The sequence below is a fragment of the Hypanus sabinus genome, chromosome 13 (genome assembly GCF_030144855.1).
Source record: "Hypanus sabinus isolate sHypSab1 chromosome 13, sHypSab1.hap1, whole genome shotgun sequence".
Taxonomy (NCBI): Eukaryota; Metazoa; Chordata; class Chondrichthyes; order Myliobatiformes; family Dasyatidae; genus Hypanus; species Hypanus sabinus.
The window spans coordinates 76,656,351-76,680,970 of NC_082718.1; the positions used below are offsets into that span (position 1 = coordinate 76,656,351).

General features: G+C 42.5%; 1 protein-coding gene across 1 annotated transcript in view; it reads left to right on the plus strand.

Annotated features, from left to right (window-relative positions):
• Positions 1–24,620, plus strand: part of coro1cb (coronin, actin binding protein, 1Cb) — a 174,996-nt gene that overhangs the window by 90,957 nt on the left and 59,419 nt on the right. Inside the window, exon 3 of the mRNA XM_059987928.1 lies at positions 18,020–18,142. Coding sequence (XP_059843911.1) covers positions 18,020–18,142 — 123 coding nt within the window. The remainder of the gene's footprint in view (positions 1–18,019; positions 18,143–24,620) is intronic.

Consider the following 24,620-nt stretch of genomic DNA (forward strand, 5'->3'; position numbering starts at 1 on the left):
ACGCTATTGTAGCCCGTGCAGAATGTGGTCTGGCATTGTCCTGCTGAAATAAGCATGGACGTCCCGGGAAGAGACGTCGCCTTGTTGGCAACATATGTCTCTCTAAAATCCTAATATACGCCTCAGAGTCAATGGTACCTTCACATACATGCAACTCACCCATGCCGTGGGCACTGATGCACCCCCATACCATCACAGATGCTAGCTTTTGCACCTTTTGCTGATAACAATCAGGATGGTCGTTTTCATCTTTGGCACGGAGAACTCGATGCCCGTTTTTTCCGAAAACTAGCTGAAATGTGGACTCATCTGACCACAGCACACGGTTCCACAGTCTTTCGGTCCATCTGAGATGAGCTCGGGCCCAGAGAACTCGCTGGCGTTTCTGCATAGAGTTGATGTATGGCTTCCTCCTTGCGTAATACAGTTTCAAGTTGCATTTCTGGATGCAGTGACGGACTGTGTTAAGTGACAATGGTTTTCCGAAGTACTCCCAAGCCCAGGTGGCTATAATTGTCACGGTAGCATGATAGTTTCTTAGGCAGTGCCACCTGAGGGCTCGAAGATCACGCACATTCAACAGTGGTTTCTCACCTTGCCCTTTTCGCACTGAGATGTCTCTGAATTCTCTGAATCTTTTCACAATATTATGTACTTGTAGATGTTGAAAGGCCTAAATTCTCTGCAATCTTGCGTTGGAAATGTTCCTTTTGAACTGACTAACAATTCTCTCACGAATTTTGGCACAAAGGGGTGAGCCACGACCCATCCTTGCTTGCAAAGACTGAGCCTTGATGGACGCTACTGTTATACCCAGTCATGATACCTCACCTGCTACCAATTAGTCTGCTTAATGTGGAGTCTTCCAAACCAGTGTTACTTGAATATTCTGTGCACTGTTCAATCTTATTTTAACTCTGTCCCAACTTCTGTTGAGTGTGTTGCAGCCATCAAATTCTAAATTTGTGTATATTTACAAAATACAATTAAGTTGGTCAGTAAAACTATTGAAAATCCTTTCTTTGTACTTTTGTCAGTTAAATAAAGGTTCACATGAATTAACATATCACAGATTTTTGTTTCTATTGCATTTTGGAAAATATCCCAACTTTTCTGGAAATGGGGTTTGTATATTTACTTTGAAATGATTTTGAAATCCATTGTCTTATTGGTATCTCTGACCAACCTGCCCTGAAGTTGAAATGAAAGGTATCACATGTTTTATCCAGTTTAGTGCTTCCTGTGGGTTTGCTTGCAGGAGTCTGGGTGCTAATTGAAAATTGGATACTTGCAGGTGACCACCAGGGAGACAAACATTTTTTTTCTTTAGAGAACAGCCTCTTGGAATTAAGCCATTTGTGATTGCTGCCTTCTCGCTGTTACTAGAGAGCAGTTTTGCTCTATTCCTAGAGTGTGGACAGAGAAGCTAAAGCCAAAGGACTGATATGGGTAATAGTTTTTTGTCATTATAACAAGCATTATATTTCTCCAATCAACACATACAAACAAGCTGGAGGAACTCAGCAGGTCGGGCAGCGTCTGTGGAAAGGAGCCGTCAACGTTTAGGGCCAAAACATTGACTGTACCTTTCCACGGATGCTTCCCGACCTGCTGAGTTCCTCCACCTTGTTTGTATGTGTTGATTTGACCACAGCATCTGCAGTGTACTTTGCGTTTACATTACTCCAGTCATCTGCTGTTGCAGCTATGTGAGATGGTGGTTTGGAGTGCTGACTATAGGAGCCATGTATCTGGTCTCCATTTGCTTTGTTGTGATGCACATTTATTATGGTAACGAATCATGTGAGTGGGGGCAAGGAGAAAGCAAAGGGAATAAGTTGCAGATTGCTTATTTAGTGGTGTGCGGCTGGCAGAGGTCATGTTTTTGCTGAACACTTAATATCACTTCAAATTGTATATTTGCTAATTGCTAATAAAGGAATAAAATGAAGAATTTGACCCTGTAGAACAATCTTTTCATTTGAGTTGAGGGTGCATCATGCAAGTATAACAACCCTGTGGCAGATGCAGGTTAGCAGCAATTGTTGTGATTTTGGATTAGGTTTTGCCATTAAACTGATGATATTAGAGGTTAGAGAATGGAACAGGGTAAGATGGGTTTATGGTTCTGTCTGTAGATCGCTTTTCTGACCTATTGTTCACATATCCTGAAATGTCTGAGGTAATTGTCTCTTTACAAACCTGAAGGTTAAATTGGAGTGTTTTCCTAAACCTTATCTGAGACTCAAACAAAGGGACCTGCTCTTCCTTGCGGCTAGGGTACTCTGTTAAGTGCCATTCCGGAAAGCTTGCTAGTAAATGACCGTCTACATCAACTGACAGCAGGATGGAGCGATGGCAGCCGGTGGTGACCAGTGCCGGGACGGAGTGATGGTGACCAGTGCCAGGACGGAGCGACGGCAGCCAGTGGTGACCAGTGCCGGGACGGAGCGATGGTGACCAGTGCCAGGACGGAGCGACAGCAGCCAGTGGTGACCAGTGCCGGGACGGAGCGATGGTGACCAGTGCCAGGACGGAGCGACGGCAGCCGGTGGTGACCAGTGCCGGGGCAGAGTGACGGCAGCCGGTGGTGACCAGTGCCGGGACGGAGCGATGGTGACCAGTGCCAGGACGGAGCGACGGCAGCCAGTGGTGACCAGTGCCGGGACGGAGCGATGGTGACCAGTGCCAGGATGGAGCGACGGCAGCCGGTGGTGACCAGTGCCGGGGCAGAGTGACGGCAGCCGGTGGTGACCAGTGCCGGGACGGAGCGATGGTGACCAGTGCCAGGACGGAGCGACGGCAGCCAGTGGTGACCAGTGCCGGGACGGAGCGATGGTGACCAGTGCCAGGACGGAGCGACGGCAGCCGGTGGTGACCAGTGCCGGGGCAGAGCGACAGCAGCCGGTGGTGACCAGTGCCGGGGCAGAGTGACGGCAGCCAGTGGTGACCAGTGCCGGGACGGAGCGATGGTGACCAGTGCCAGGACGGAGCGACGGCAGCCAGTGGTGACCAGTGCCGGGACGGAGCGATGGTGACCAGTGCCCGGGCAGATCAACGGCAGCCGGTGGTGACCAGTGCCGGGGCAGAGTGACGGCAGCCGGTGGTGACCAGTGCTGGGGCGGCGCGATGGTGACCAGTGCCGGGGCAGAGCGACGGTGACCAGTGCCAGGATGGAGCGATGGTGACCAGTGCCAGGATGGAGCGATGGTGACCAGTGCCAGGACGGAGTGATGGCAGCTGGTGATGACCAGTGTCGAGACCGAGCAAGGGCTGCCGATGGTGACTAATAGTTGAATGGAAGCCAGACTTTGTTTAACCTCAGTAATTCTTATATATTCTGTTGTGGTTTAAAGAGAAGGGATTCTTGGTGGTTAAATAAGACTGTATATACTTTGTTCAAGTGGTGGGGTAGTTATGCGTCTCTACCCTCCACTAGCCTGCAGGTCACCCCCGGGCAAGGTGTTGAACTTCCTTAGCCCCCTGATCAGAGTCAAGTGAAGCCATGGGAACAGTTGGTACATGGTCTTATCGACAGCCGGTGCATATCACAAGTCCTGATTACGTGATTGTTGATGCCAGGCAGACAGTCTCTGAAGAGTATTGATAATGGCCGGGGTCACCCGTCTTGTAAAGACATGGCCCAGAAGGAGGCAATGGCAAGCCACTTCTGTAGAAAAATTTACTAAGAACAATCATGGTCCTGGAAAATCCACAATTGCTCACATCATATGACATGGCACATAACAAACGATATCCTTTGTCAGGTAGTCCCCGAGTTACAAACGTACGACTTACGGACAACTCGTACTTACGAACCGAGGAAGGAGCACGCTGTCCACCATTTTAAGTCGGATTGTGACGCCGTCCACCATTTTAAGTCGTTGCCGTGACACTGTGTTGAGTGTTTAACTTTGTATTTGGCTTAATTTTTTCTTGGTAAGATTCACCCTGATTTCACCCCCCCCCCCCCCCCCCCCCCCCGTTCTGGTCGGCTGGTGGCGCAGTGAGCTCAGTGCCGGGCTGGAGAACAGAGGTTTCTGAGTTCGATCCAGTGACAGACCATTCCTATGCCGGGCTGATGTCGATCCAGTGACTCCCGTACCATCCGTGCTGGGTTGATGTCGAGCTCGCAACTCGACCTCATTTTAAAAAAAACCACTGCCACCTCCAGTTTAAATTCTCACGCGGAATATTGTGGAGGATCAAGTACCCAAACCCAGCACAGCCCCCACTTGTCCCATTTAGCCTGTCTCGGTGAGGTCCTTAGGACCCAGCAGACCTCGGGAGCCGGCGGAGCTCGGGACCCGCCACCCGCAGTGTTTCTGTTCCATTGACGGGAAGCGATCGCAATTGAAAATAAAGTGGAAATAATAAAGTGTTTGGAAAGAGGTGAAATGCCATAGGTCATTGGAAAAGCGTTAGGCTGCAGTCCAGGTCAACGATCGGAATGATTTTAAAGGATAACTGATAAAGTGAGAATAATGGAGCATGTGAAAGGCCCTGCCCTGATGAAAGCTACAATTATTACTAAGCAACACAGTGGTTTAATTATTGGAATACATACCTTTAAGTGTTTTATATGCATAGAAAAGTAAAATATATACTGTATACTAAGACAAACGTTTGACTAACTGACGCTAAATAATACTGGATGTACCTGTTCCGACTTACGTACAAATCCGACTTAAAGACAGACTCAGGAACGGAACTCGTATGTAACCTGGGGACTGCCTGTACTTATCACAGCAGATGTAGACTAGAGCTTCCTCTGCTATACTGCAACAGTGTTGCTTACACTGCCTTCTGTATTATCTGGACCCATTCCCATACGCTTACCAGAGTGTGTAGAATATTCATTTTGTTCTGCAAGCTCATGGAAACTTTCTGGATGTGTATTGTCCCAATGCCAGTCAACTTTTGAGGTGAATGGCTCAGAGAGGCAATTCTATACTCTCGTTCTAGTCCCGTGATTGCTTTGTTGCACAAAGCAAATATGTTCTGCAAGTCTGCCATGGGGACATCAATTATAAATTAATGACCATCATTTGGAAAATGTGATTTGTCCACTTATGAATCTATTGAAACCCTTAGTAAAAGGATTATGAATCTATAAAATACTTTAGACCTTGAGTGTGGAATCTATAGATTTGATGGACAATTGAATTCCATTAGAGCTTACTGAAATTGCTTGTAACAGTGTCCCAGAGATTAATTCATCTTTTTTTTTCAGGTTTTTTTTAAAGAACTATGAAATAGGAGCAGGAGTAGGCCATCTGGCCCATCAGGTCTCTTCTGCCATTCAATAAGATGGTGGCTGATCTGGCTGTGAACTCAACTCCACCTACCTGCCATTTCCCTATAATCCTTTTCTCCTGCCATGCAAAAATCTATGTAACCGTGTCTTTAAAAACTTTAATGAGGCAGCGTCTACTGCTTCCCTGGGTAGAGAATTCCACAGATTCACTACTCTCGGTGGGGGTGGGGGGGGGAACAATTTATTTTCATCTCCATCCTATATCAATTTTCCCAATTCTTGAGGCTATGATCTATTCTCACTTACCAATGGAAACAACTTTCCTGCCACTGCCTTATCAATTCCTTTCATAATTGTATGTTTTTATAAGATGCCCTCTCATTCTTCTGAATTCCAGCGAGTATAGTTCCAGGGAACTCGTTCTCTTTTTACAGGTTAACCCCCTCATCTCAGGAATTAACCTGGTGAGCCTCCTCTATACTGCCTCCAAAGTCTGTACGTCCTTTCTCTAGTAAGAAAACTAGATCTACATACAGTACTCCAGATGCAGCCCCACCAGTACCCTGTACAATTGCAGCATAACCCCCCTGCTCTTAAACTCAATCCTTCTAGCAATGAAGACAGACATTTCAGAGCTATCAATCTGGTATTGTTGATGAGAAGGTTTGGAGAATGGGAAAACAACCATGAAGTTCACACAATGATTGTTGAAGATAGGACTGGAAAGGGGTTGAAGATGATTTCTCCGACTGGAATCATGCTGATGATTCCTCTTCCTGTGCGCTGTGGTCTTGCTTCTGCCAGTAAATGGGAGGACTTTGTATTGTCTTTTTCATTGTTCTGAACCATCTGCTCAACAAATAGAGGCTTCATCAGCCACCCACAGCTTTTCTCAAAGTGTATACACCTTAGTCTGCTAAGTGTACATATCTCAGTCCGCTTATCAGCCATCCACGACTTTCCTAAAGTGTATACAGTCGGCCCTCCTTATCCGCGGATTCAACTAACTGCGGATCAGGAAAACTCAGAAGTTTTCTCTCCAGCACTTGTTGTTTGAGCACGTACAGACTATTTTTTTCTTGTCATTATTCCCTAAACATTACAGTATAACAATTATTTACATAGCATTTACATTGTATTAGGTACTGTAAGTAATCTAGAGATGATTTAAAAGTACAGGCAGTCCCTGGGTTATGAACGAGTTCCGTTCCTGAGTCTGTCTTTAAGTCAGATTTGAAGTCAGAACAGATACATCCGGTATTACTTAGCATCACTAGTCAACTGTTTTTCTTAGTATATAGTATATATTTTACCTTTCTATGCATATAAAACACTTAAGAAACATACGTATTTCAATAATTAAACCACTGCGTTGCTTAGTAATAATTGTAGCTTTCATCAGGGCAGGGCCTTTCTCATGCTCCATTAAAATTGTTCTGATCGTTGAACGACTGTAGCCTAACGCTATTCCAATGACCGATGGTGTTTCACCTCTTTCCGATCGCTTTATTACTTCCACCTTATTTTCAATTGTGATCGTGATTATTTTCATGAACAGAAACACTGCACCGCCAGGTCCTAATGTCCACTGCACTAGAACATGTTAAATAAAGTCCAGCATTCTGCTGGGTCCTAAAGACCACCACATTGAGACAGGTTAAATAAGGGACTTGAGCATCCATATTTTTTGGTATCCGCGGGGGCGGGGGGGGGGGGGTTCTCGGAACCAATCCCTCTCGCGGATAAGGAGGACAGACTGTACACCTCAAACTGCTTATCAGCCCATCGAGTCTGCATCATCATTCAATTATGGGCTGATCCAATCCTTTCGGTCATCCCCACTGCCCTGCTTTCTCCCCATACCCTTTGATGCCCTGGCTAATCAAGAACCTATCTATCTCTGCCTTAAATGCACCCACTGACTTGGCCTCCACAGCTGCTCATGGCAACGAATTGTACAGATTTACCGCACTCTCAGTAAAGTAATTTCTCCGCATCTCAGTTCTAAAATGACGTCCTTCAATTCTGAAGTCATGCCCGCTTGTCCTAGACTCCCCTGTCATGGGAAATAACTTTGCCATATCTAATCTGTTCAGGCCGTTTAACATTCGGAATGTTTTATGAGATCCTCCCTCATTCTCCTGAACTCCAGGGAATACAGCCCAAGAGTTGCCTCATACGGTAAATGGTCCTAATACGGTAACCCTTTCATTCCTGGAATCATTCTTGTGAATCTTCTCTGAACCCTCTCCAATGTCAGAATATCTTTTCTAAAATAAGGAGCCCAGAACTGCTCACAATATTCCAAGTGTGCTCTCACAAGTCCCTTATAGACCCTCAATATCACATCCCTGCTGTCATATTCTAAACCTCTAGAAATGAATGCCAACATTGCATTCGCCTTCTTCACTACTGACTCAACCTGGTGGGTATCTTGCACAAGGACTCCCTAGTCCCTTTGCATCTCTGCATTTTGAATTCTCTCCCCATCTAAGTAATAGTCTTCTCATTTATTTCTTCAACCAAAGAGCATGACCATACACTTTCTAACATTGTATTTCATTTGCCACTTCTTTGCCCATTCCCCTAAACTATCTAAGTCTCTGCAGGCTCACTATTTCCTCAACACTACCTGCTCCTCCACCTATCTTTGTATTATCGGCAAATTTAGCCACAAATACATTAATATCATAGTTCAAATCATGGACTTAAATCGTAAAAAGCAGCAGTCCCAACACCTACTCCTGTGGAACTCCACTGGTAACCGACTGCCAGCCAGAATAGGATCCCTTTATTCCCACTCTGTTTTCTGCCGACCAGCCAATGTTCTACCCATGCTAGTAACTTCCTTGTAATTCCATGGGCTCTTATCTTGCTAAACAGTCTCATGTGCGGCACCTTGTCAAAGGCCTTCTAAAAATCCAAGTGCACCACGTCCACTGCATCTCCTTTGTCTACCTTGCTTATAATTTCCTCAAAGAATTGCATTAGGTTTGTCAGGCAGGATTTTCCTTTCAGGAAACCATGCTGGCTTTGGCCTATCTTGTCATGTGCCTCCGGATACAGCGTAATCACATCCCTAACAATTGATTCCAACAACTTCCCAACCACTGATGTCAGGCTAACAGGTCTATCGTTTCCTTTCTGCTGCCTCCCACCCTTCTTAAATAGCAGAGTACCATTTGCAATTTTCCAGTCATCTGGTACAATGCCAGAATCTATCGATTCTTGGAAAATATATCTCAGTCTGCTTTATCAGCCACCCACAACTTTCCCCAAAGTGTATATATCACAGTCTACCCCTTGTGCATGTTTCAAATGTGTTTTTTTAAAATTAAAATTCAGTTCCCACATTGCCCCATTGGTTTCCCATCCCAGCCTCATTGATGCCTGATATTGTAAATGGACTCCCTTCCTCTGATGTATTTCACCTCTCTCAGAAATACATCACCCATGTTGTTCTTGCATTGACTGCCCTTTGTCTTCAATGGGTGGATGTCATAGTTGTTTTTGCAGGTTCCAAACCTTCTGATCAACAAAACCTGTTTAAATAGTTAAGGAATGTTGGTATTCATTGCTAGAGGGATTGAATTTAAGAGCAGGGAGGTTATGCTGCAACATGGTGTTCTGATTTAAGTTTTTAAAATTCCCAAACATATTTTGCACTTGCTACATCTTCAAAACAGACCTCCCCTTGTTCAGAAATTTCATCTTTGCAGTATTTTCCTTCACTCTTCTCCCAGCCCTCAAATGATTACATGTCTTAATGTCTACAGACCAGTAGCACTCACTTTCCTGTTTGCCAGGTGCTTGGAAAGATTGCACATCCCACTTCAAGGACGTAATCCTGACTACCTTGCACCAGTACCAGTTTACCTGCAAGGTGAATAGGTCAACTGAAAGCGCCATTTTTCTCACCCTTCATACTGTGTTGGAACACCTGGAGCACAAAGGCACCTGCGTTAGGATGCTTTTTATTCATTACAGCTCGGCCTTAAACACCGCACTACCAAACAGACTAACTGTCAAGCTCCGCAATCTGGGTCTTGGCCCATCAACCTGTAATTGGATCTTGGATTTCTGCACTAATCGTACCCAGTTGGTGCTGCTAGGCAGGTGCACACCGTGAAAACTGGTCAGAACTCTGTCCTGAGCCCACTTACCTGCTCTCTTTTCACCTGTGACTGCACTCCTGCTCATGCTACAAACTTGCAAACAACACAACCGTGATTGGCCTGATCGCCAATCATATAGAGAGGTGGTGCTGAATCTGTCCAGGAACCATCACTCAACATCAGGAAAACAAAAAAAAACAATAATTGACTTCAGGAATGAAAGAGGTCCCAAACAAGCCCCACTATTCATAAATGGTGAGGTAATAGAAAGAATCTCCATTTTCAAGTTTTTGGGGATGAACGTCACCAAGCTCTCTTGGTCTCTCAACACAGCCTCAATTGTAGGGAAGGCACAACAGTGACTGTACTATCTGAATACCCAAGGAGAGTTAATCTGCCCCAAAAATTGCTGGCCAACTTTTATCCATGTGCAATAGACTGCCCTATGGAATGACAGTGTGGTACTCTAGTTGCAGCAAGACAGATCATAAGCACTCCCAACAGGTGATTAGTACAGCCCAGAACATCACTGGGACTCAATTTTCAGATCTTGGGACAATTACAACTCTCAATGCTTAACACATGCTTGTAGCATTATTTATTGACCCATCCAATCTCAGACACTGTCTGTTCAATCTCTTGCCATCTGGTAGGAGATACAGAGACATCTTACCCAAGTAAGACTGAACAACTACTTCTTCCTGAGGGCTGTTGTGCAGCTGAATAATGCTATACCCTAGCTTGGCAATAGCCTTTGACTGTTATGGACTATCAAAGTCATTTGTTTCATGTGAACATAGGAATTTAAAAAAAATTAAACCCCACCACATATATTGTAAATATCTGTTTTGTCACAGATTAGAGACACACTGCAATCTCATTGCCCTGAACAATGACAATAAAGTTCTGTTCTATTCTAATGTATTCTCTGGCCCACGTTCTCTGCTTCCTAGACCCTTTTGCAGTCACCACAAGATTTTTGTTCTCTTGCCAAGTCAGTAAACCATCTGCAGTTCTCTCACCTTTCCAGTTACAAGCAGTAGTTTTTTTTTACAAGCTGTTCGCTTATGATCCCCCATCTAGGATCAACCTAATAGTTAAATAATTGTTGGCTAGAATAGTCTCTGCTTTCAGATGGAGGGCAGATGAGGCCTGAGCTTGGTCACAGTCGGAAGATGGCATCTTTTCTGAATTACATACCTCCGGCAACTTTGAACTTGGACCTCGTGTTCTTTTAAGACACTGTGATATTCTCATAGCCTGCCTGTACTTAATTTTAATATTACTGAGGTTTCTGTTCATAATTTGAGAGAGTCTTTTCTGATGACTTCCTACTGCTGTATGTTTGACTGCATCATAATTGTGGACGAGGGTGATGATCTCTTCCTGTTACTATCATTCCAGAGGAGGTACAGGAGCCTGAAGATTCTCACCCAATGATTCAGTAATAGCTTCTGTTCCTCCGCCATCAGGTTTAGATTCATAGGAAAGTACAGTACAGAAACAGGCCCAATGGCCTATCTAGTCTATGCTGAACCATTTAAATAGCTACTCCCTTTGACCTACAGCCCTCCATACCTCTACTATCCATGTATCTATCTATGCACCCTCCTCTTAAACGTTGAAATCGAGCTTACATGCACCACTTGTGCTGGCAGCTTGTGCCACCTTCCCCACATTCCCATGACCCTCTGAGTGAAGAAGTTTCCCTCCCTGTTCCCCTTAAACTTTTCACCTTTCACCCTTAACCCATGACCTCTAGTTGCTGTCCCACCCAACCTCAGTAGAAAAAGCCTGCTTGCATTTACTGTATCTATGTCCCTCATCATTTTGTATACTATCAGATCTCTTCTCAATCTTCTACATTCCAAGGAATAAAGTCTTAACCTTTCCTTGTAACTCCTGTCCTCCAGTTCCAGCAATGTTCTTGTAAGTTTTCTCTGTACTCTTTCAACCTTATTTATATCTGTCCTGTAGGTAGGTTAGCAAAACTGCACACAATACTCCAAATTAGGCTTCATGAACGTGATATACAACTTCAACATAAGTATTCAATACTTTGACTTATGAAGGCCAATGTACCAAAAGCTTTCTTTACGACCCTATATACCTGTGACACCACTTTCAATGAATTATGGACCAATATTTGAATTTATTTAAATCTTACATCCGTCCCACAATGTGAGATTGTTCTACGAGATTCCTTTGTTCTACAACAATCCTCAGCACCTTACCCTTCTGGATAGTCCATAAAACTAAACAATACTACCTCATTATTCCTTTCTTCGCATTATTTATTTTTTTAGATTATAATGACTATATATCTGTGCACTGTTGCCACAAGACAACAAGTTTCACAACATGCAAGTCAGAGATAATAAATCTGATTCTGATAAGAAGATGTTGCTTTTAGTACCTTCTAGATGAGAGACTTTATTTATAAAAGCTTGTGCGGTTTTAAGTAAAAATAAATCCTTTTTAGGGCTACGTATCTTTGTGGCAACAACTATAGATGTAGTGAATCCTGAACATTAAGTTCAGGTTGCAAGAGTTTAAACCTGATTTTTAGTGCACAAGATTTTGCAGAGCATTGTAACTGGACTTGAAATGGTCAAAACATGTAATTTAATCTCGAGATTAAGTGGAAAATAAATTGAGTTTTGCTTTGTGGTTATGACATCAGTGTTTCCTGCAATTGGATTACTGACTCAGTATTTCAGTTACCAGGTAATATTGAGAATGTGGAAAGGGTAAGGGGTACGTGTAGAGGGGGTGGGCGAGGGGTAAGTGTAGCAAAATATGTAGACAGGACAAGAGAGAGGTACGTCATTGGGGAAGTAAGGAGAGGTAGCTAAAATAAGGTGCCAGGCCAGACGTGGGGACCACTAGGAAAAGGGAACCTACAACCACAAGACAATGTGCTTGGCAAAATATTTTAAGGATACTTATTTCAAGTGTCCTGAAGTACGTCAGTATTAATTCTAGGTATTACACTTTAACCTTTATTAAATTCTGAGTATTTTGCATGCTTAGCTATGCAATAGCCAATCAATTAATGAATTCGAATTGGTAACCATATTTGTGAATGTAATACCCTGCTTTTGGGTATAAGTATGACCTTCGTAAACCGACAAATTGGACATTGGCTACCTTATGCCCGAAGTGCGTGGGGCTGCGAACTCCTCTCTGAATAAAAACTGTTTCAGAGGTAATTTCGTGTCTCTGGTGTTTTTCCTCAACTGAGCAGGTAACAGTTACAGGTTGACAATATGATCCTTTCAATAATGACATGTCAACCCCGAGGTTAAATTACTGCCTCAATCTTATCCCACCTAGCAGACAGCTCAAGTGTTCCTTTGTTATCTGTATTTCTATCTGTAGTTCTGTGATAAACTGGGCAGTATTATGAAGTGTTAAGTATTGTCTATGGTATCTGCATTTGCAGGTTAATCCAAGTCATCCTAGTCAGAGTTGTTTGAATTGGGGTGCGGTTTAAGAGAAGTTTAGATAGAACTGGGGTTCCTTACCTTTTTTATGCCATGGGCCAATACCATTAAGCAAGGGGTTTGTGGACCCCAGGTTGGGAGCCCCTAATATAGAGCCAGCATCTTGGAGAGAAGAGTTGGGTGCTTCTATCTTGGCCAAATGGCAACAAATTGGAATATTCAGCAGCTTATATGATGTGCAGTGGCACCAAAATCCCACCACAGAGACTTGAGCAAAAAACATCTATGCCGATTCTCCAATGCAGGTTTTATTTTACTTGAGTGCTGTATGGTCAAAGGTGTGGTCTTTCAGATGAGATGCTGATCAAAGACTTTGTGGATTTGTGTGGATGTCTAACATCACATTGCAATATTTCAGATGGGGCTGAGCTGAATATCCCCAGTGCTCTTCCCAATGCTGATCACACACTCAACCTTACTAAAGATTGCTTAGATCCAAATCGCTTGTCACGATATAAAAGTGATTACACTTCAGACATGTCTTCCTTGTATTGAAAGACCATCAACATTGTTACTTTTAAATCCATTAAGGCCATAAGAGATAGGAGCGGAATTAGGCTATTCAGCCACAAATCTCTCGACTAGTGCATGTTAGGTTGCAAGAGGCTTGAATGCAGTTATTATACCGTGACCATTTTGATTTATTTAACTCCCAGATCAGTATAATAATTGAACATCTGTAAATCTTATTGTATGGGAGTCATAAGCTTCCTTATTAATAATTGGCAGAGCTCTGTAGACCAGCGTTACTCAGGAAAATGAAACATTTATTACTGACAATTAACTTGCACTGAGATGCCAACACCAGTGATAAACAGAATCCCTGAATTGAGTTTATGATTACTGTTTTTTTCTGTTCTGGAAGAGATTCACTTCACCGTGTTGTCCTTTCATCAGCAATTTCTGAATTGCTAAACTGCTGGATCAATCTTAATGCACAAGTCAATTCTAATTAATTTAAATACACAGCATGGTATTGTAGCAGATAGCAGAATGCTTTGCAGTGCCAGAGATTGAGGTTCAATTCCTACCAGTGTCTGTGAGGAGTTTGTACCTTTTCCCTGTGACCAAGTGTACTTCCTCCCACATTCTAAATGGGTCAGGGTTAGGGAGTTACGGGCACGCTGTGTTGTTGCTAGAAGTGTGGCAACACTTGAGGGCTTCCCCCAGTACAGCCTCAGACTGTTGGTCATTGATGGTACAGTGCTTTATGCAGAGGCCAGTCTAGGTGCACCTGTACACCTGCTCGTTCATTCAACATCTAATCAGCCAATCATGTCAACAGCTCAATGCATGGTTTAAAGGTTCACTTGTTTTTCAGACCAAACATTAGAATGGGGAAGAAATGTTATCGAAGTGACTTCAACAGTGCAATGATTGTTGGTTCCAGATGCGGTTGTTTGATTATCTCAGACACTGCTGATCTCCTGGGATTTTCAAGCTAAAATGCATTAGGTATAGGGTTAGGGCAGTGGTTCCCAACCTCCTTTAGCCCAATGCCCCCAAAGCACCTTTGTTCTTGCCAATGCCTCTTAGGCATAATGTATTTTCTGGTGCCTCCATAGTGTAAAAACATGTGTAACATATGCTAACATGAGAAAAAATGATTCTGCTTTAAATTTTTATTTGTCTTCAAACCTACCTTACACAGTACCTGTGTGCTGTACAGCAGCTTCGATATCAATGTGATCCTTGAGGTTGATGGTTTTTAGCACGAGTTGAAATATCTGGTTCAAGTTGTGACAGCAAAAGCGTCAAGTCTCGGTGTCCAAGCAGTTTCTGATTTTTTGAGTTTGTGGTTCGCTGCACTGAAGCTTCTTTCAACAAAGTAGGTGGACGGAAATGCAAAGAAGAACAGTTTGACTCCTCTCCACAAAAGCCAGCATTTTTGAAAAGCACTTCTGCTTTTTCATCATTCTGAATTTGAATAATTTCTTTTTGCAAGCTCTTGTCCTTCCACCTTGCAAAGAAATGGCTTAATTACCCAGTCCAGAATATCCTGATTGTTTGAATCCTTGATTCAGTTCTGAAAATCCTTCTTCAGTGACTGCAGATGTATGAAGTACTCTTGCAAATCACCATCTGTGAAAGAGAGTGCCATACTTTCCATGCAGAGAAACTGTGAAAACATTCTTCTCCCAATGTTTTGCTTACATATTTCCAATTTTCTGATGAAAGCAGACACTGCACTCTTTGGATTAAGTTGAAGTTCTCACTCTGCAGTTTCATATTTAGGTTTTGGCTATGAGATGTTGAAGATGAATTACGCAGTGAATTGCAAACTGACTTGGAATTTTTTCTGTTCTAAATGCCATTAAACCATCATGGTGATCTGCCATATATGGTGCTCCATCTGTTGTGCAAGGAATCATGTTCCTAGTCGGAATACTTTTATCCTCAATATACATTTTGAGCTCGTCATAGATTGAATCTCTATTGATATTTGTTTTTAACTTTTTATAAAAGAAAATCTCTTCAATAAGCTTTTCCAGTTTTGATAAACCATACATATGCCATTAGCAATGCCTCGTTGTCTCACACAGTTGATTCATCCAGTTTTCCCAAATTCTGTTTGTTTTTTATAGCTCTGTGCATTGTTGATGCTCAGTGACTTCACTCAATTCATCCATGTGATGAGCTCCAGAGTTATTACTCAGGAATTGATTTTAAAATACTGGCATCCATTTTGAGAACAGTGGTGAGCATTTCTGATACAGCAGACATTATTAATCTTTCACCAACTGTGTGGGATTTTCTAAAACTTTGCAATTATTTTGGAAATGTTATAAGAAGCAATGAGACCACTATCAAGGTATTTTTTTTTAAGCTTTCTTGGCAAATGACTCGAGTGTACAGTGCTTTTCAAATGGCTTCTTTCATCTTCTGGAACTGAGTAATACCATAAGTAGCCTTTTCAGGATGTCTTTTATGGAAGTGTTCCTGCAAACTTGATGGTATCATAGCTTCATTAGACAGTACAGCATTACAAATAAGACACATGGGAGTGGAATAAAATCATACTCCAGGTATGTAAAATTGAATTGATGCACTTTCTGTAGTTTCTGTTTGTCAACAGGATTAGAATTCAAGGCTTCACTGCCTTCGGACTCTGAGAGATCGCGCCAAACATATTTATCCATCATTAATGGGCTGAATTAAGATTAAAAATTAACACAAACTGAGAATACCTATCGGATGTTGACAATGGTAGTGCGGTACACAAAGGAACAGCGAGATGAAGATGAAGACATAACAAAGAAAATCATGTTGACAAGGATTCTGATTGGAATCTGAACGTTAGTCGGGATAGAGCTGGTGTTTGGCAAGCTATGTTTATACTGTTCCAGTTAGTGTGGTTGACCAATCCCATAAGGTCTCATAATCCACAAAGATGGTTCTTGACTGCACATATGAAGCTGAGGTCACTTTGAACACCTTAAGAGGAATCCTCAGGGTTGGCAGGTTCACTGATTGGCTCTATTCACCGTTTGGTTTTGTCCAGCACTCTGTTGTTGCGTGACCTGCTTTCCATAGATCCGTAGAGAAAGTTGAGAGGGTGTACTTGACTTATACTGTTAAATTGCATGAACTCATTCTGTGCTACGAGTCAAGGGGAACTGTTGGCCACCCTGGTTGCTAATTTATGCATCCTCTATAATGTCTGTTTGGTCGGTTAGGTCGGATGACATTGCTGAGTTTCAGACCCGTTGTGACGATGAGTGCTCACCACCTGCAGAGCTACAGTTCTTCCTGTGTTCCAGTGCCTCATCCTTTTTATTATTAGAAGTGCATGTTCGACTATTTTATTATGTATTGCAATGTAGTGCTGCTGCAAAACAACGAATTCACGACACATGCCAGGGATATTAAACCTGAGTTTGATCCTATTGGAAGATTTGGGCTGGTTGATGGTACTTGGAGAGGAGGAGCAGAATCAGAATCATAAGTTGATGTGCCTCGTGTCTGGTAGTTTAGCATCCCACGTAGGACATTAGCATGTCTGGCGCCAAGCAGAACAAGGCAGTTTGAGGGAAAGGACTAGAATGAAATCTCATTGCAGCTAGCTCATGTTTCCAAAATGTTTCCAAAAATCTAAGTGAACAGCTTGAGAACCTGTGCAGTTTCCTGTTTCTCAGGCGTTCTCAAGTGGATCATTTGTCAGGCACACTTCTCAGTTAGAAATACAGATGCTGGCATTTCCCAAGCTGCTAGCTAATGTCCATACAAGCATGGTTATTAATTCTGTGTGACAAACACCAAATATAAAATGTATGGGTCTGTTTTATTTTTGACTGCCTGTTATGCCACTGGCTTTTAGAGCGGCAATGAAGGTTCTCAGTCTCTGTGCAGTGATGTTCAGGGCTTCCTTCATCAAGTCAATAGCTTCCTTTCGATTTTCACGACTGTCATCCATGCAGGTCCCGGATGCAGAGTCGGGAATAAAAGGGTTCTTCATTTTTTAAAAAAAGTTTAACACTTTTGTTTGACCAGTCTGGGTTGTTAACCCTCAGCTGAAGCCCCTGAACCTGGAGGACCAGTGGGTCACTCTTGGTCTGTCTACCCTTTGACCTGTTTGGCATGGGTGACCTTACCCACGAGCCAAAGCATAAAGCTCTGACTCCAGCTAGCATAGCTCTCTGGGTCATTGAGACACACAAGCCTCTGAACATTATGACAAGGATGTGGACCTCTTGGAGGAAAATTTTATTCATAAATAGCAATTTACTTATTTTTTAAAAAGGGGACTCGGTATTGTCAATTTCTTCAGAGTTTGACATTGGTAACTATTTGTTTACATCTCATTGACAAGTTATTCCTAGAGTACACCAGTTTTTTTTTTATATATTAAACAGCCATTTACAAAATGAAGTGTAAGAGTTACAGAGTCATACCTCTTGTGCTGACATTAAAATTGCTCATTACTAAATTAATTCAGTGTTAAACTTTACACATTTCTCAGAAGAATAAATGAGCTGTATTAACCACTGAATGTTAAGGAGATTGGGGCAGGAATTCAGCTTTTGTTGTTTAGATGGGATTTGTACCCAGAATGCTGATGCATCAAGGATTTCAAACTTTTGAAAATTGTTAATATTGGCTTTTTAAACAATAATTTGATGTGTATTATTTTCTGTTCACAGACGGGCCGAATTGATAAGTCATATCCAACAGTTTGTGGGCACACGGGACCAGTGCTGGACATCGAATGGTGTCCACACGACGACCATCTCATTGCCAGTGGATCAGAGGATTGCACAATTATGGTAAGTTTTTTTTAAAAAAAATGATCACTGTAGACAAATATGCAGTGACTTGATTCTAAATTCAATTCTCCTGCAGATATTGGGTTACACTTAATGTGCTTAAAAGATGATAATCACATTTTAAAGTAAGATAAGACTTCCTACTATATTTTTCTGATCCAAACATCGTTGAACAAAGGTTTTAGCGGAAGTTTTTTATTCTTCCAATGTATAACTTACCATTGAGCTCAGCAGTAATGTGCTCCATCTATGACTAATGGAAAACATGAAGATTAAAGGAAGATGTTTGTATTATTAACCAAAATAGTACTATGTAACAATTATAGCATTGGGCGAAAAGTCGAGTGGAAGGTTCCAAGTAAGTATCAAAGTGTCTTGTAGAAATAATGCCTCAATAGCCAAGCATCCACAGCCACCATAGTAATGATTTCCAAAAGTTCATAACTTCTTCAGTAAAGATCTAGTTTCTATCTTGGCTTTTTGTTTAGTGACCTTATCTAAGTTCTTTAAGCAAGGTCAATTTCCATTCAGCATTGTTCCTCTGACTTGAGAAAATCGCCTTTTTATGGGTTTTATTTTTGTGTTTCACTTTTAATAGTGTTATTAATAATAACATAAAGGATGGTAGTGTAGTGGTTAGCACAATGTATTACAGTACCAGCAACCCGGGTTCATTTCCTGCCGTTGCCTGTGAGGAGTTTGTATGTTCTCCCTGTGACCACGTGGGTTTCCTCTGGGTGCTCCGGTTTCCTCCCACAGTCCAAAGACATACTGTCTGGTATGTTAATTGGTTATTGTAAATTGTCCAGTAATTTGGGCCAGGATTAAATTAGGGATTGCTGCACAGCGTGGCTCAAAGGGTGGGAATGGCCTATTCCATGCTGTGGCTCAAAAAAAATACAAAAAAGCCTTTAACGATAATCATCCGATTCTACCCAAAGAAGTGAATTGTGAATATACACTCCCTCCATGACAAGAATGAGCCAGGATGTACAATGCGTGTAAACTGCAGTGGCATTGAGACGTTCTCTAATGCAGTAAAATTTAATACATTGTATGCTATTTATTTTCCTAATTGCCTGCTGCATCTGCACATTAATGTGGAGATTACGTGATAGCCAGTTTCTTTTGAAAATCAGCAATTTCCACTTCCTTGCTCAACCTAGTCATTTAAAACCAAATACTCTTTTGATTTAATTTAGCAGTAGATGTAAAGTATATGTATTTCAGTAAGGCATTTGATAAGGTTTCCCATGCAAGGCTCATTCAGAAAGTAATAAAGCACGGGATCCAAGGAGACCTTGCTTTGTGGATCCAGAATTGGCTTACCCACAGAAGGCAAAGGGTGGTTGTAGCTGGTTTGTATTCTGCATGGGGGGTGGTGAGCAGTGGTGTTCTTCAGGGTTCTGTTCTAGGACCCCTCCTCTTTGTGATTTTTATAAATGACCTGGATGAGGAAGTAGAAAGGTGGGTTTTGCTGATGACACAAAAATTGGGGGTGTTGTGGAGGGTTGCCAGAGGTTACAACAGGACGTCGATAGGATGCAGAACTGGGCTGAGAAGTGTCAGGTGGATTTCAACTCGGATAAGTGTGAAGTGGTTCATTTCGGTAGGTCAAATTTGAAGACAATATAATATTGATAGTAAGACTCTTGGCAGTGTGGAGGATCAGCGAGATCTTGAGGTCTGTGTTCATAGGACTCTCAAAGCTGCTGCACAGGTTGACAGGCATATGGTGTTTTGGCATTCATCAACTGTGGGATTGAGTTTAAGAGCCTTAAGGTAATGGTAAAGCTATGTAAGACCTTAGTTAGACCCCACTTGAAGTACTGTGTTCAGTTTTGGTCACGTCACTGCTGGATTCTATACAACAACGTGTCTGGATTGGGGAGCATGCCTTATAAGAACAGGTTGCGTGAACTCGGCCTTTTCTCTTTGGAACAACAGAGGATGAGAGGTGACCTGATAGAGATGTACAAGATGATGAGAGACATCGATTGTGTGAATAGCCAGCGGCATTTTCCCAGGGCTAAAATGGCTAACACGATGGGGCATAGTTTTAAGGTACTTGGAAGTGGTACAGAAAGGATGTCAGGGGTAAGTTTTTCACACAGAGAGTGGTGGGTGCATGGAATGCACTGCCAGCGGTGGTAGAGGTGGATACAATAGGGTCTTTTAAAAGACTCCTAGATAAGTACATGGAACTTAGGAAAATAGAGGGCTATGCAGTAGGGAAATTCTAGGCAGTTTCTAGAATAGGTTACATGGTCGGCGCAACATTGTGGGCCTAAGAGCCTGTAATGTGCTGTAGATTTCTATGTTTCTATGTTCTATATTAGTTACATTTTCTTCCCAAATATTCTTGAATTACTGATACTTACTGAATTTCTGTATTTGGCTCAAACTATATTTTTAAAATTGAAGTGAAGGTGGGATGAAAGTAACTATGCCATTAAGGATAATTATTCCATATTTCATATTAAGTGCTGTGTAAGCAAACTGTGAAGTTTGCTGCTTATCTTATCCAGAGCAACACACACAGAATGTTGGAGGAACTCAGCAGGTCAGGCAGCATCTATGGAAATGAATAAACAGTTGACGTTTTGGGCTGAGACCCTTCTTCAGGACTGAGAAGGAAGGCAGAAGATGCCAAAATAAAAAGGGCTGGTGGGGGGGGAGTGGGCCTGGGTGAGCACATGGTCGGAGAGCAGCAGAGATCACAGACAGGGGGCAAGTGAGAGAGGGTTTCACTGAACTCCCATCGAAGAGAAGATTTAAACTTCTTCAGGGTAGGCATCCCTTGAAGATACTTTTCAGTGGAGTATCAAATCATAAACACAAGGAAGTCTGCTGATGCTGGAGATCCAAAGCAACACACACAAAATGATGGAGGAACTCGGCAGGTCAGGCAGCATCCATGGAAATAGATAGTCAACGTCTTGGGCTGAGACTCTTGTCCTGTTGGTTTTCATGTAAAGATGCTATCTCCATCCAGAATCTGTTGAACAGTATTTTACAATGCAAATTTGTGCAGCTAGTGATAATTGATTGTAGAGGGATTTGCCCTTTGTCCTCAGTGTTTCCCTGCTTGGAGATGTAGGTTTGAAAAGGTTGGTAGCTGAGACAGTTAAATTTATGCAGTCATAATTTACATTCCTTTTAAGGTAAAGGTATTTGCATTTCACTATCTCCCTCAGGCATGGGACAATATCTGAAGGTACTTCGCAGAGCTGTATTTAAACAGAACTATCATACATTGAAGGAAGTAGTATTGAGGAAAGTGACCAAATTCTTACGTCAAATATTCCTACATATGGCTATTGAGAAATTGTATATTTCACTCCTGAAATGCCAGTAGTATCAAACACTTCAGGTAAACACTAGAAATTCTCAGCAGGGTACCCAACACCCAGATGAGGAGGAATTCTTTTTGCCACAGACTGTTGAGTTTGTGTAATTTAGTGGTCGCCAACCCGTTGATCGTGATCGACTAGTCGATCTTCGAGACTTCCCCAGTAGATCCCGAAAGGAAAAAAAAAGAAAAAATAATAAATACACAAATACTGTTGAGATTGTATCCAGGTTGCAGGGTTTTACTTCCGTTCTTTCTGCACAGTGCGCATGTATGTAGTTCCCCTGCCACGCACTACTCAGTGTACTTCAGTGGTCTCCAACCACCAGGCCGCGGACCAATTCCAGGCCGTGAGGAAATGATATCAGTCAGTTGCACCTTTCCTCAGTCCCTGTCACGCCCACAGTTGAACTTGAATGCACGCGAGGTCATCAGTTGTCTAAACGCAGTGATACCCTCGCGCCAGGGTTCACTGGTTGGTCTCAGGCGGCTGGCAGCAAGTGCCGATACTACTGGCCTGGAGCACGGACAGATGGGCGCTGCCTCTAAACCTCATTGAGTGAATGTTCATGGGGATCCTAGTGCTAAAATATTCGCAGACGTCCTAATTCAGCCTCAGGATTTTGTAAGTAGCAGAGCAGCTACCTCGCTGCGATCTACTGAAACAAACTTATGTCGGCCGATAGATCCTACAAAGGGAGCAGGCAGGCACCCTGTTGCACTCCTCGCTCAGTCGGTCACCCTCTCTGGGCTGCGACCACCAAAACCCAGCACGGGGAACTCTGGCCCTGACCTTGTCCTCTCACCCCGCCCATGACCAGCCGCACCTGGCCAAGGCGTCGAGCAGGAGGCTGGGGTTTGGGCCTGGAGGCTGGCTAATGAGGCAATGAAGCCCTCAAAACTGCTTCGGTACCTTGAGTCCAAGCACCCTACAGTTAAAGACAAACCCGTTGAGTTTTTTGAGCGGAAAAAAACGTGAGCAAGTGGGACAGAAGCAAGTGTTGATAGCCATGTAAACTAAATTGCGGAATAGACTGGACATAAGGAACCTCCTTCGAGTATCGAGTATCGCTGTTATCCGGTAGTGATGAACACCTCCCCCCCCCCCCCCCCCCCCCCATCGGCCGGTCCGCAAGAATATTGTCAATATTAAACTGGTCCACAGTGCAAAAAAGTGTGGTGACCCCTGGTTACATACCTTACTTCTACTTCTGGGCTGCAGGGTTTTACTTCCGGTCTTTTCTGCCCGGTGCGAATGTGTGTGACTAATCGATTTAGTAGATCGATCTTGCCTTTCACTAAGGCTGAGGTAGGGGTTCTTGGGCTTAAAAAGGTTGGTGACCACTAGTGTAATCCAATTCCACAGGTAGCTGTGGAGGCCAAGTCATTGAGTATTTTAAGGCAGTGATTGATTGATTTTTGATTAGTCATGGCATGAAGGGTTATGGGAAGAAGGCAGGAGAATGGGACCGAGAGGGAAATGGCGGAGCAGACTCAATGGGCCAAATAGCCTAATTTTTCTCCTGCACAGTATCCTGTGCTCTTGCAGCAACCTGTAGAGCAAGAAACAGTTAACATTTCCCTCTCTACAGATGTTACTTAATCTGCTGAAGATCTAAAGTGTTCTGTTTCTATTTCCTCTTCATGTCCTGCGAAGGGTTTTGACCCCAGATGCCAACTGTGCTCCTTTTCGTGGATGCTGCCTGGCCTGCTGAGTTCCTCCAGCATTTTGTGTGTGTTGTTTGGATTTCCAGCATCCGAAGATTTTCTCTTGTCTGCTTTTATTTCAGGTTTCTAACATTTACATTTTTGCCATGAAGGATGGTCTCTTTTAACTTCCTGAGACCAATTTTGTGCAAAAGTTGTATTCTGCCCAGCCTTTGTTACCCTTGACCAGCTTTGTAGTTTCCCTCTTCTGTTTTACATTGTTCCATTTATTTTCTCATTGCTTAGGAAGGCATCTTTTTTAAAATGCAGACTCTTGCTGTCATGGGTTTTAATCAAAACTGAACTGTTTGCAGAACTTGTTGCAAAGGGGTAATTGTGGCCTTCAAATAGTCCCCTGCTCTAAATTTGAAAGATGACGTATAACTGATTAAAGAAAAGTAGGAAATGCTGGAAACATGGGATATCTCGCTGTTTCTTTTGCTCTTTCCACAGATACTGCCTGGTCTTGAGTTTTCTAGCATTTTCTATTTTTATTTCAGGTTATCAGCATCGTTAATTTTTTAATTTTCGTGTATACAAACTTTTTGGGTCCATTTTGTGTCAGTAAATAAAGGGGCAATTTATAGTTTCTTGTACCCATTAACTTGACTATCTCTCGCTGCTGATGGTGAGATCTGATGTAATCTTTATCCACCACTGAAATTACATACACTTTCAGATCCATAAATTACGGAGTTTTATGCTATAGGCTTATAAAATGCAACCAAGTTAATGCAAGTAGGTAAAAACAAAAAGCACACGAGCCTGTGTTGCCTCATTTTCATGGTTAAGATCTTTAAATCAATGTGTAAGCGTTTTGATATGAAAAATCTGGACTTCATCCGTAATTGCTTCATCATGAAACGGAAAATCCATTGTGCTTTTAGACAGCGTCTCTTGAGAGGATTTGCTAAACATTTTTCTGTTCCAGTAACAAGTACATTAGTGACCTTAGGCACTCAGAGTCATTAGGATTACAATTGAAAATTAAATGTAAGAGATTTAAACATGCCCATCCTTTTACATTTTTTGCATATGGACATTTACAAATATTTTTACAACCGATTTTCAAATTTGAATCTCCTAGCAGAAGTGTGATTAGCTGATGAATTCTATTTGTGTCTTTTGCTCCAAAGCAATGGCTGAGACATTTAAAGTCAGAGATGGTTTTAAAAAAGTTTGTTCGGTACTGGACAATAAAACCAGAAACCACCAGTACAGAACAGGCATCAAGAAATTAAATGGGGAATTCAGAAGGAATTTAATAAATCCAAGCTTCTGCGTATGCTAGGAATCCTTTATTTATTGAGATACACCGTGGACTGGGTCTTCTGACCCTTCAAGAAGAACAAAGTTGGCTGCCTTAATGGCTATCGCCTGGTAGCACTCACATGAACAGTGATGAAATCCTTTGAGAGG